This window comes from Prionailurus viverrinus, chromosome A1, assembly GCF_022837055.1.
Source record: "Prionailurus viverrinus isolate Anna chromosome A1, UM_Priviv_1.0, whole genome shotgun sequence".
In the NCBI taxonomy this organism is placed as follows: domain Eukaryota; kingdom Metazoa; phylum Chordata; class Mammalia; order Carnivora; family Felidae; genus Prionailurus; species Prionailurus viverrinus.
The window spans coordinates 11347164-11361707 of NC_062561.1; the positions used below are offsets into that span (position 1 = coordinate 11347164).

General features: G+C 36.6%; 1 protein-coding gene across 5 annotated transcripts in view; it reads left to right on the plus strand.

Annotated features, from left to right (window-relative positions):
• The window catches only part of FRY (FRY microtubule binding protein), a 349471-nt gene that overhangs the window by 207954 nt on the left and 126973 nt on the right, over positions 1-14544 (plus strand). For all 5 annotated transcript variants that reach the window (XM_047852065.1, XM_047852039.1, XM_047852049.1 and 2 more), the window contains 3 exons: positions 9045-9216; positions 10564-10696; positions 14146-14253. In XM_047852065.1, the coding sequence (XP_047708021.1) occupies positions 9045-9216; positions 10564-10696; positions 14146-14253 (413 nt within the window). The remainder of the gene's footprint in view (positions 1-9044; positions 9217-10563; positions 10697-14145; positions 14254-14544) is intronic.

Below are 14544 nucleotides of genomic sequence, written 5' to 3' on the forward strand. Positions count from 1 at the left end.
ATGAAAGCAAGTTTATGTGCCACCATATTCTGTGCTCAGATGATAGAGCAAACCTTGCCCCAAAAGATAATTTGCCACTACAGGTCACGGTGTTTTCTTTTAGACAAGTCAGTACTTATAGCTGTTTTGACGCAGATGAACAAGTTGAGTCCTGGGAAGTGTTGAAACAGAGAAGAATGAACGCATGTGATAATAAAATACTAAAATCGAATGAAATCGAGTGATGTATGGATCTATGTTTCTGTGGCAGCATCACAACTCAAGGGCCAGGCAGAGCCTGAAAGTGATGGGTACAACACATGGTTGGAGTGACCTATGCAAATGAGAAGCACATCCCAGTTTAAACTTTAAGAACACTGGTGGCCAACAGAACTGTGCCTGGCAGGGTGCCTCTTTGCAGTCTTTTCCCTATGATACTGTAGAAAGATTTGCCCCTTGACACAGGCCTTACCACTTAAACTAGCTCTAAGACATTTATCTCTGAGCTTCAGCTTTTTTTGCCAGGAAAATGAACAAAATACTTTTCTAGATCACTCATAGAATAATTGTGATACTGTGACATTACAAGCTCTTAAGCTTGTAAAAAAAAAAAAAAAACAATCCAAACCAAAAAAAAACAAAAAAAAACAGAAAAAACAAAAAACAACCCACCATAGAAGTTTTTTTAAAAAAGAATGTTTGTATCATCACTGTACTATTTTGCCTGGCTCCTTCATTCTGTCAGTAAGGACAGAGGCTCGAAATCAGCAGCTGGTTAATAGCAAAAGGAACCACATCTCCTGGTTCCACAGCCTATATTCTCTTCTTTGTGCTAAGGTTGCCATGTGTCTAGGGACAGCTGGAGAAGCCCCAAAATGGGAGTTTTTGTCTTGTGTCTAATGACATCACAGTCTTCTGGAATGGCTACAGCCAGGGTCAAGGGAAGAGGGACAGAGTTGATGCCAATCCAGAACATTTGGGCTAGAATGGGGCCCAGAACCCTAGGTAAAGAGTCTTCTCCTGCTGGGAAGTTTCTCAAAATATTTTTCACTTCTCAGGAGTCATGGCTTTAACAGCCCTCAGAATTACCAGGTTATTAGTCTAAAAAGAACATACTGAAAGCTACCATCATCATCACCATGTATAAAATTTACCCTTTATTCTTTCCTCAGACTCCTCAGTCAATGAATAATTGGTTAACCTCTTTGTGCAGAACATTTGGAATTATGGGGTTTTTAATTTTTAAAACTACCAAAAGACATTTGAGTATCTTCTTCCATTTCTCCTGAGCTTATATGGTTATGGAAGAGTTTATCACTAGTTGGTGATTAGAAGCTTAAAGGCATATCTGTGATCTCGCTCAATAGCACACACAAGGATGAGGATAGTCTATAAAGTAGATGTCACACTTGATAAAATATGTTGTAGGTCACAGTTGCCCAAGAAACGTATTCAAATTGTGTCTTAAATCATATTTTGGAAATAGCTTGTGGAACAGTGCCTAGAGATGTAAATGATTATCTTACTACGAAGTTTATAGTGCATCACCACTCAACAGTCCAATAATTTCCAGATAAGTGTCCCATTTTAGTTCAGACTGAGATGGCTTCTATATGCATCTTCATCATCATAAGAACTTACTCATCTGTGAGAAGTTTCTAGGTCATCCATTTCTCTAATTTTTGTCATGACCTGAAATAACATGTAACTGGATGTCCTAGCCAGCACCAGAGACAAAAAGAAGAAATAAAAGGCATAAGGATTGGAAATGAAGAAACAAAACTCTTTTTATTCACAGACAACATGATTGCATATGTAGAAACTACCAAAGACTCTACAGAAAATCGGCTTAGCTACTACATTATTTTAGACAGTTTGTAGGATAGGGGTGCCTGAGTGGCTCAGTCAATTGAGCGTCGAACTTTGGCTCAGGTCATGATCTTGCCATTCGTGGGTTCAGGCCCTGCATTGAGCTCTGTGCGGACAGTTCAGAGCCTGGAGCCTGCTTCAGAGTCTGTGTCTCCCTCTCTCTCTGCCCCACCCCAACTTACGCTCTGTCTCTCTCTGCCTCTCAAAAATAAAAATAATTTAAAAAATTTTTTAGAAAGTTTGTAGGATAGAAGATAAATATAGAGGGGCACCTGGCTGGTTCATTTGGTAGAGCTTGAGATTCTTCATCTCAGGGCCATGAGTTCAAGCCCCAAGTTGGGAAGGAGCCTACTTAAAAAACAAACAAACAAACAAAAAAAAACCAAAAACATAAATATATAAAATCAATGTATTTCTATATTATGGTAATGAACAATTAGAAACCGAACAATGTTACCTCTGGGACACAGCAAAGGCGGTCATAAGAGGGAAGTATATAGCAATCCAGGCCTTCCTAAAGAAGGAAGAAAGGTCTCAGATATACAACCTAACCTTATACCTTAAAGAACAGCCAAAACCAAAACCAGCAGAAGACAGGAAATTATATAGATTAGAGCAGAAATCAATGCTATTGAAACCAAAAATATCAGTAGAACAGATCAATGAAACCAGAAGCTGGTTCTTTGAAAGAATTAACAAAATTGATAAACCATTAGCCAGTTTGACAAAAGGAAAAAGGAAAGGACCCAAATAAATAAAATCAAGAATGAAAGAGGAGAGATCACAACCAACACAGTAGAAATAAAAACAATAATAAGAGAATATTATGAGCAATTATACGCCAATAAAATGGGCAATCTGGAAGAAATGGACAAATTCCTAGAAACATATACACTACCAAAACTGAAACAAGAAGACATGGAAAATTTGAACAGACCCATAACCAGTAACGAAGTCGAATTAGTAATCAAAAATCTCCAAAAAACAAGAGTGGAAGGCCAGATGGCTTTCCAGGGGAATTCTACCAAACACTTAAGGAAGAGTTAACACCTATTCTCTTGAAGCTGTTCCAAAAAATAGAAATGGAAGGAAAACTTCCAAACTCTTTCTTTGAAGCCAGCATGACCTTGATTCCAAAACCAGAGACCCCACTAAAAAGGAGAACTATAGATCAATTTCCCTGAGGAACATGGATGCAAAAATCCTCAACAAGATTATTAGCCAACCAGATCCAACAATACATTAAAAAATTATTCACCACGACCAAGTGGGATTTATACCTGGGATGTAAGCCTGGTTCAATATCCACAAAACAATTAATGTGCTTCATCACATCAATGAAAGAAAGGACAAGAACCACATGATCCTCTCAATAGATGCAGAAAAAGCATTTGACAAAATACAGCATCCTTTCTTGATAAAAAGCCTCAAGAAAGTAGGGATAGAAGGATCATACCTCAAGATCATAAAAGCCATATATGAACGACCAAACGCTGATATCTTCAATGGGGAAAAACTGAGAGCTTTCCCCCTCAGGTCAGGAACAAGACAGGGATGTCCACTCTCACCACTGTCATTCAACATAGTATTGGAAGTCTTAGCCTCAGCAATCAGACAACACAAAGAAATAAAAGGCATCCAAATCGGCCAGGAGGAGGTCAAACTTTCACTCTTCACAGATGACATGATACTCTATATGGAAAACCCAAAAGATTCCACCAAAAAACTACTAGAACTGATCCATGGATTCAGAAAAGTTGCAGGATATAAAATCAATGCACAGAAATTGGTTGCATTCCTATACACCCAACTATGAAGCAACAGAAAGAGAAATCAAGGAATCGATCCCATTTACAATTGCACCAAAAACCATAAAATACCTAGGAATAAATCTAACCAAAGAGGTGAAAAATCTATACACTGAAAACTATAGAAACCTAATGAAAGAAATTGAAAAAGACACACAAAAAAAATGGAAAAAGATTCCATGCTCCTGGATCGAAAGAGCAAATATTGTTAAAATGTCGATACTACCCAAAGCAATCTACATAGTCAATGCAATCCCTATCAAAATAACACCAGCATTTTTCACGGAGCTAGAACAAACAATCCTAAAATTTGTACGGAACAAGAAAAGACCCTGAATAGCCAAAGCAATCTTGAAAAAGAAAACCAAAGCAGGAGGCATCACAATCCCAGACTTCAAGCTGTATTACAAAGCTGTAATCATCAAGACACGATGGTACTGGCACAAAAACAGACACTCAGATCAATGGAACAGAATAGAGAACCCAGAAATGGACCCACAAACGTATGGCCAGCTAATCTTTGACAAAGCAGGAAAGAATATCCAATGGAATAAGGACAGTCTCTTCAGCAAGTGGTGCTGGGAAAACTGGACAGCGACATGCAGAAAAATGAAACTGGACCACTTTCTTACCCCATATGCAAAATAAAGTCAAAATGGATGAAAGACCTAAACGTAAGACAGGAAGCCATCAAAATCCTCGAGGAGAAAGCAGGCAAAAACCTCTTTGATCTTGGCCGCAGCAACTTCTTACTCAACATGTCTCCAGAGGCAAGGGAAACAAAAGCAAAACTGAACTATTGGGACCTCATCAAAATAAAAAGCTTCTGCACAGTGAAGGAAACAATCAGCAAAACTAAAAGGCAGCCAACAGAATGGGAGAAGATATTTTCAAATGACATATCAGATAAAGGGCTAGTATCCAAAATCTATGAAGACTTAACAAACTCAACACCCAGAAAACAAATAATCCAGTGAAGAAATGGGCAAAAGATAGGAATAGACACTTCTCCAAAGAACACATCCAGATGGCCAACCGACACATGAAAAAATGCTCAGCTTCACTCATCATCAGGGAAATACAAATCAAAGCCACAATGAGATACCACCTTACACCTGTCAGAATGGCTAGCATTAACAACTCAGGCAACAGCAGATGTTGGTGAGGATGCGGAGAAAGAGGATCTCTTTTGCATTGTTGGTGGGAATGTGAGCTGGTGCAGCCACTCTGGAAAACAGTATGGAGGTTCCTCAAAAAACTAAAAATAGAACTACCCTGTGACCCAACAATTACACTACTAGGTATTTATCCAAGGGATACAGGTATGCTGTTTTGAAGGGGGACATGCACCCCAATGTTTATAGCAGCACTATCAACAGTATCCAAAGTATGGAAACAGCCCAAATGTCCATCGATGGATGAATGGATAAAGAAGATGTGGTATATATATACAATGGAGTATTACTCAGCAATCAAAAAGAATGAAATCTTGCCATTTGCAACTACGTGGAGGAACTAGAGGGTATTATGCTAAGTGAAATTCATCAGAGAAAGAAAAATATCATATGACTTCACTCATATGGGGACTTTAAGACACAGAACAGATGAACAAAAGGGAAGGGAAGCAAAAATAATATAAAAACAGGGAGGAGGACAACATAAGAGACTCTTAAATATGGAGAACAAACAGAGAGTTACTGGAGGGGTTGTGGGAGACGGGATGGGCTAAATGGGTAAGGAATCTACTCCTGAAATCATTATTGTACTATATCCTAACTAACTTGGATGTAAATTAAAAAAAGAAAAAAAAAAGAAATTGAACAATTTATGACAGCAATGAAAACAAAGCACTTAGCACTAAAGCTAACAATTATGTATAAGATTTGTGTACTGAAAAGTAAAAGATGTTGAGGAAAATCATAGACAACCCAAATAAACAGAGAGAAATACTATTTGTGGACTGAAAGATTTAAGACTATAAAAAGGTCAGTTGTCCCCAAATTAATCTATATATGTTAAACGATAATCCCATTAATAATCCCAGTTAAAATCCTTATAGCATTTTGTATAGAAATCAATAAACTTATTCTAAAATTTATATGGAAAGTATAAGTAATTAGAATAACCAACATAATGCTGAAAAAGAAGAAGAAAAATTGGAGGACTAGTATGTCCTGATTTCCAAACATACTGAAAAGCTACAATAGCGTAGTACTGGCAGAAAAGTGATTTTAAAGACTAATGGAACAGAAAAGAGACTCCAAAAATAGACCCACATATATATGGCCACTTTATTTTCAACAACATTTTCAAGTTATTTCCATGGATAAAGGGTAGCCTTTTCAATGAATGGTGCTGAACAATTGGACATCCACTTGCAAAATAATGAAGTTCAACCCATAATTTGCACAGTAAGCAAAAATTAAGTCAAAATGTATCGTAAACCTAAGTGTAAAATCCAACATTATAAATCTTCCAGAAGAAAACATACGATAAAATCTTTGTAATCTTTGAGTGGACAAAAATTTCTTAGGACATAAAAATCATGAATTACAAAAAAAAAAATTGGTAAATCAAACATCATCATAATAAAATGTGTCTGCACTTTAAGAGAGACTGTTAATAAAGCATAGAGTAGCTGACTGGGAAGAAACTATTTGCATAACATATCGATAAAGCACTTGTATCTAGGATATAAAGAACTCTCACAGCTCAACAGTAAGAACTCCATTTTTTAAATGGGCAAAATGAACAGCCTCTTCCCCAAAGAAGACATACAAATGACCGATAAACCTATGAAAAGATGTTCAACATCATTAGTCATGAGGGAAATGCAAGTTAAAACCACACTGAGACGTGCTGAGAAGGATGTTGAGCACCTGGAACTTGATACTACTTTGGTGAGAACACAAAAAGGCACCACCATTTTAGAGAACAGTTCGGCAATTTCCTTTAAATTTAAACATACGCTTACTGTATGATCCGCCATTTCTACTCCAAGGTATTTATCCAAGAGAAATTAAAGCTCCAAAAGTTCCAAAAAGGTTTCTATGAATATTTATTCATAGAATAAACATTTTTAAATGAGGACATACTAGTCCTCCAATTTTTTTCTTCTTTTTCAGCATTCTGTTGGTTATCCTCATTCCTTATACTTTCCCTATACATTTTAGAATAAGCTTTATTGATATAACTAAAAACAGGAAAGCAACTCATGTTCAACAGCTGGTGAGTGGCTGAACAAGTTGTGTGCATCATCAATGCAGTGGAATACTATTCAGCAATGAAAACAAACAAAGGAACAAATGACTTCTATTGCAACAACGTCTCAAAAGCTTGATGCTATGTGAAAGAAGCAAGACACAAAAGACTATGTACTGTTCCATTCCATTCTGGAAAAGGTGAGATACTAGAAGGCAGAAATTAGACAATGACTGTCAGAGGCTGGGATGGAAAGTGGACTGACTCTAAAGAGGCACGAGGGAACTTTTGGGGATGATGGAAATAACTTTATATCTTGAATGTGATGACAGTTACCTGACTGTATAAGTTTCTCAAAACTCAAAGAACTGTGCAACTGTGTATGTTTTACTCTGTGCAAATTATGTCTCTATAAACCTGACTTTAAAAAAATCAAGTGTAGATTCAAACCTAAGAATATATAATTACCAGCAGGAACTTTTCAGGCATTAATCCTTACCATAGCCCTGCGTGATCACTAGGTATCACTATCTTCATTTTATAGAAAGGAAGCTGAGACTTGGACTTAGAAGAGTTAAATAGTTTCCTAAGAGTAGACAAATAATAAAATGGAGAGGTACGATGCAAAACTATATAGAATACAAAAAGAAATTGTGAAGCTAAATTGAAAATATATGTCCCAGTGTTATCCAGAGGGAAGGAAAACTCAGAGAACTGGCCAGGGCAGTTCATAAATTGGATATACCACTTGCAAATAACAGACTTGGCCAGTGACAGCAATCCACAGTTATTCTATTTGCATTGCATTTCCCGAATTGAACATTCCACTTCCTCACCCAAAACATTACTATGTCCTGAGAAAGATACATAAGCCTAGAATACATGTCATGAACTACTAAAATGAATGAGGAAATGAATGGACTTTTAATACACAGTTAAATCTTTTAAAGTTAATACTGTTTCCTTCTAGAAACTGGAGACAGCATATTATTGAAGGCTATAAAATCATAAAGTACACATTGGATCAGCACCAATGAGCCAGAAAATTGTTCACCAAATCCTGGTTAAAATATCAGTGTCCCTTGAAGCTTGAATGGTTTCAAAATGAAAAGAAGTCTGTATTGTTTTTTTGTTATAGGATATAATCTTATATCACAGAATAGGCAACTGGGGCAAACTTGACTTGGGTATAGCTTCCCACCTACTTCTTGTATGGCCTCTGTTTCTTCACCTGAAAAATAGGAATAATTACACTTTCCTTGCATGGCTGTTTTTGAAATGAGAACTAATGAGCAGTTCCGGATAGATTTTAGGGGCTCAGTAAATTATAACTAGAGTATCGTTGTTGGTAGCAATAATTATTATTTTCTGCTGTTAGGTAGTAGCCTGCTTTGGAAACATTACTTCATGTAATGTGTATTCATGTATTACTTCATGAAAATTTGAGTATAAATGCATCACACATGGCTGTTAAGGAAGTACAGATGTTTTAGTACTTTCTGACCTTTCAAGACATTGCTACTGGTAGCAACTATCTCTCAGTCATCTTTCAGAGCCACTATTATGCCTTACCTGAGCCTGAGAATGATAAAGATCTGGCCCCGAATGGCATTTCTTCTTATGAGCCCATGTGTTTTTTATCAGTAACAAGTTCAGCGGCATTGAACTTTTAAAATTTATTTTCAAACTTGCCAGTCTTTTTGAATCAAGAGTCATCAACCTGCAATTCAGAGCAGACCATTTTTATTTTGTGATTCACATTTGTAACTCCTGTTTGTTTTCATTCAGTCTTTGTGAATTAACACACAGGGCATCTCTCTCCCTCAGGAGACCTATGAGCCCTTTGTTTACCTCAGTTTCCCTTAGTTGCAGCTGCTCCAGAGGATGAATGCCTTTCCCTTTGAGGTTCACCAGGATTCCCCAAACAGGATGAGCATGACCCTCTCAAACGTACCCTCCAAATAGGGTGAAAATCTTTCCGGTTGTCTTCCTCTGCTGTGCCAACAAATAGTGTCAGAAACTCAATTTAACGTTCATAGGTTTGGCCTAAATTCTTGTGCCTTTTAAATTACTTTCTCATACTAATCTGGATGGCAAGTCATGCTGACTTCTCTCAAAGGCTGATGGTTTAATTCCACTACAATCATTGGGTTTTTCTTTTTATTATGAACACATTATCTCTTACAGAGAATGAACATTGGTTTACGGGCATTCTTAGTAATAGCCGACAGCTTGCAGCAGAAAGACGGTGAACCCCCCATGCCGGTGACAGGAGCTGTTCTCCCTTCAGGAAACACATTGAGAGTGAAGAAAACATATTTGAGTAAAACGCTAACTGAAGAAGAAGCCAAAATGATAGGTGGGTCTCAGAGATGTGTTAGAGGTGGGCCTTGGTAAGCCCTTCTAATGACCAATGGATACTTACCCTCAGTGAGGTACACTGTTAAAACATTTTTATACAAGTAGCTGTAACATTCCAACATTAATTGTTTTGAATGATTCATGCTGTGCTTTGTTTTACTGCCCTTTAAACTTTCTGGAACTTCCTGGTAAACATTTTGCCATTTAAATGTTAGACTTTTATCTATGGTCTTTTCAAACTTCTAATATTGATTTATCTACATTTTACAGTAAATTTCTGAGACATCTGTGTCCTTTGGTAGATATCCTGTTTAAAAAGCAACCATATAAATATTCATTTGTTAGTTCATTCATTTTTATACTTCCTTTCCCTCTTTTTTTTTTTTTTTCAGTAACATTAGTTAAATCCCTGTTCTAAACATTTCACATCCCACACATGCCAGGTCATATTGTGGGTTTAGCCTACATGAGACTATTTTCTTTTTAATTTAGCTATCTTAATCCAAAGAGGTGATTTTTTGCATTTGTTTCTTTCTTGTTGAATACTTGAATTTAAAACCTACAAACTTTGTTAAAATAATTCCTCTGTCAAAGATCTGAGGGAAATTTGAGGAGACTTTTTGCTTCAAATGTTTATCTTTAATTAGGAAATGCTCAAATGAGTTCAGAAAGATTTAATGTATGAAAAAATAATCATTAGTAATTATTTCATTAAAGTACAAATTTTAAATGCAAAGCAATTTGCTTTTCATTTGTATTATATACATAAATATATGAAATGCATATACATACATGAAATACACATAGGCTACATATATTTGACTTCCACTGGAGAACATTGACACTATATTTAATGAGAACAGTAAAAATACGATAGCTAAAATAGGTTTTACTTCATTTTAAAATTTGTGATGTAAAGCCATTTTTGTTTATTTTACTAAAAAATCTATACATATATTTCAGAGAACAGTAAACTTATTAAAATCCCAACCCCAAATAACAATTATTCTTTATTCACATCATCAGTAATGATGGTGAATTTTCTTGTACTAACCAAAAACATAAAAATTCTAAAGCAAAGCTACCTATTTCCGTTTTATTTTAACTCTTCGGGAAAGCATTTCCCTTTGAAGTATGAGAATTCCTATTTATTAAATTTAAGTGATTATTCGGTGAACATCTACCAAGTTCAGGACACTATACCAAGCATTCTACAGAAATTAGATTGAATTGGAATCTGCTTAATGAAGTCATTGACCCATAGATGGTCTTCAGTAAAAACAAACTAGGATCTCATTCCTTGATGGATTTAGTCAAAGATGTAACCATAATGCACGTTTTCCAGGAATGTCCTTGTATTACTCCCAAGTACGAAAAGCTGTGGACAACATTTTAAGGCACCTCGATAAAGAAGTGGGAAGGTGTATGATGCTAACGAATGTTCAGATGCTAAACAAAGAACCTGAAGACATGATCACGTGAGTAGAGTGAGGACTAAGTTTTCAGTGAAGGATTAATTAGCCAAAATGTACCAGCAGAGATTTTTCCCATTTATTCCCTATTTTGTTCTGCTCTTCCTAGCATCAGAGTTCTGAGAAGTGCCAAGGATAGTAAAAACGTACCTTAACGATATTTGACTAAGGCTGAAAATAAGGTCAAACCTGAGATTGATCTATTTCAGTTATATTTCGAGTGTCCTTAGGCCAGTAAGTTAGAAACGGGAGGCCAAGACTCTCAGTGATCCACAAGTTGCTCCCAAGCTAGCTCTGTCACAGCCTGCGTGCCAGAGTGACATCACCAGTTTACAGACATTCCATCTTTATAAATTTCAAATTCACTTGTTTCTAGTGATTGTTCCTGAACCGTGAGCGTTCCATGTGCCTAATAGTCTCTATGCGACTGTGTCATAGAAATACTGAATCTTAGAAGAATAATTTATAGTTGTGAATGTAACTCTTCATTTGAAATCCAATGTGCTCAGCCCAAATCTAAGATGCAGCTTTGTAATTAGAGCTCTGCAGAAGAAACTCATGCAACTTGTATTTGCTGCTTTGATTCGTTACGGCAGGAACTAGGATTAGGCTATAACTTCACACTTCAAGAAAGTTCAGACTTTGTTGTTGGACTGTGAATTAAATTATACGTGGCACCTGTGCCGTAAATTTCCAAAAATATAACCGGGAAAGTTTCCTTTGTTCCTCAGCATTTCCAGTTCCAAACACCACAGTGTGTTGGAAAACTGTTACCTATACAGGGAAATTCATGTTGTGGGTGTGTATTTTTATTGCAATGGCAGGCACCTCAAAAATGAAGTATGACAAAACAAAACAATACATGATAAGACAAAGTAAAACATACAGAATTATTCTAAATACATAGTTGGGAGTATCTAAAGTTAAAATTAAAACCTCCTCCTCAGAGCTCCACTTGAAATCTACGACCATTGCTTGACTCAGCGTGATTCCTTTAGGAACTTTCCTTACGTCGACACAAATATATGCATATATGTATTTGTTGTACAAAATGGGATTATACAATGCATATTATCCTGCAGCTTGCCAGTCATTTGTTTTAAATGATCACGTTGCTTTAGATTTCACCCTAAATGATCGCAAAAATTAAAATTGACCAAGATGAATAACCTCAAATGTATTGTCTCTAGCTCCAGTTCCAACCTCATAAATGGACAGATTGTCAACCTTTAACGTCATTAGTACATTCTTTTTTAACATATTGAAGCAATTTTCAATTGATAATGTAGAAGATAAAAGACGTGTTTCTAAAACTTCTGCCATATGGTTGTTTGCCTGAAAAACGGTAAAGAAAAACTTGTAAAGGAAAACTGTATTGATAATCAAGAGATCCTAAGATAGGGTCAGGACCAAAATGGTATATTCAAAACCATAAAAAGGTACAGGTTTAAATGTAACTGTAAACATTTTGTTTGTATTTTAACCAGTACCTTAAACTTTTTCTAAGATGATTCTTTACTTTGCCTATTCAGTCATCATAAGACCCCAAAACAGGGCTGGGAATACTTTCTATGCTACATTTTGAGGCAGATCCTGGAGCAGGAAATAATTCATTGCCACATTTCCAGAAGACAAAGAGAAACACCAGGGAAACATAAGCATTTAGGACAAGACAGGGAAGGTCCACACCACACTAACAGAAACCATCATTGCGGTTGATATGCAATCCTCCGCTTTGCCACGTTCTGCTTAGGATATGAACTTGAACATTAAGCATTCTATTTGCTCCATTCCCGTTCCTCATCCCTTTTGTGGTACATGCTAGAAGACAATAATAATACCCATTAATAAAAATTATGTTATGGGGGGAGGGGGAAGTTCACTTGCTTCCTATAAAAGCCCAGAAAGCAAGGACTGCAGTAGGAGAAGGAAATCATGTACCCATTAGAGTTTCTAATCTGGGCTTCTTTTATCAGCTTGGAGGCCTCGTGGAATCTGCCTTATACTTCAGGCCAGCAGGGTCATCTGTTTTCCAACAGATAGGAAAATAATCCCAGCTGTTGAAAACATCTGGTGAGCAAGCCAGAAGAGCTATTTAAACAACTCACCGTGTTGCCAGTGATCAGGAGCCATCACTAAGCTCTAACTCTGTACAGTTATTGAGGATGGCACTTGAAGACTCCTCCTCCCTTCAGTTGATTGAAACCCACTGTGCAATGGCTCCTTCTCCAGTCCTCGTACAAGGAGGACTATGCAGAAAGGACTATGGAAAAGGAGAGAAAACAATCCTATAACTTTCTGCAAAAGCAGAGCATTTGTGAAGTCAACATATTTGTGTTTTATTTTCCACATAAACAGTTTTGTATTCACTCTTCACAGACCTAAACAAAGCCGTGCAAAAAAGTAATGTCACAGAGCAGAATTTCTGTCTGATTATAGACAGGGAGGATCCTGCCTGCTGCATTTCTGTTCTGACCGCAGTTAATATTCCAAAAAAGAATGACTTTATGCTACTTTGCACTTTCATCATTGTCTCTGTGTCCTACAATAGCACTAATTTCATGACAGTTTTATATTTATTCTCAGAAGACTGAATTATCAGAATTTAAGTATGTTGTTATATTTCATCACTTAGGTTTTTTGAAGGATTTGATGGGTGGTTGAGTTTTTTCATAAAGTTTATTGGCAAAATATGTGGTTAAGAATCAGTTACCTATTTAAGCAACTCAAAATGGAAATAATTTTTCACAAAATGTAGCGTTCCTTCAGATTTTACAGCAGAATATAGAAGACACTAGTTATCTTTAAGCATTCATATTGTCAAGACAATAAAAAGAGGGAAGGAATCTCCATAGAGGTCAGGCTCATCAGTGTAATTTTACAAATCAGAATTGGATGCACAACCATATAGAATTCAGGAGTTTACCTGACATTATGAAAGGCTTATTTTTAGAAGCGCTAATTTTTTTTAAATGACAGTGGGGACTCCAGAAGAGAAATATAACTTGCTAGAGAGACAAGCTTCCAGATGTTGTGCTCGTTAGAGGCACTACGCCTTGTACACACTAAAATCCCATTTTTAAATGCGGAATGCAGGAATGAGTGCAGTGTGCTTTTTACACGCTGATGCATTTAGGCATGTTAGCGAATTCAGTGTTTTAAATGCAGTCCACAGGGACCAAACCCCATGGAACCCAACTGAATGGCAGACTCAATGGCAGAATGCTATTGACATTGGCATTTGTCCTTTTAGATATATACCTCCAACGTTTAAATCTTTCTGAGTTCCCTTAGAACAGGCCAAGCTATAAAGGTCAAAAACTTTTGAGAAACATGTGCAGTAAATACCAGGCAGTGATTCAGAAGGCCTGGATTCTAGTCCTTTTTCACAGATTGGATTGATTCTTTTTTTAACTTTTTGTAGCCTTTGACCCATGCTTGTTTTCAAATTCTAGGGGTGAGAGAAAGCCAAAAATAGATCTTTTCAGGACCTGTGTTGCTGCTATCCCTCGACTCCTTCCTGATGGCATGTCAAAACTTGAACTTATTGACTTGCTTGCTAGGTAAGTGAGAGCTGCAGTGGGTTTATTCGATCCAATTGATTATAATCCTTTGTCATGATTCTTAACGACAACAGCAAAAAGAATGATTATTAAAAAATTGACAGATTTTACTAAATGAGGCATTATTCTGGGTACTATGTATAGGCAAGGGGGAATAAAGAAATGTTTTTTGCTTTTTTTCCTCCTATTCAAGGGGCTTCACATCCAAATTAGAAGCAAATACATAAGTACATAAGGTAACCAACTATCCAAGGCCTGAAATTGTGCACATTAATAGCACCTGAAGTGTGA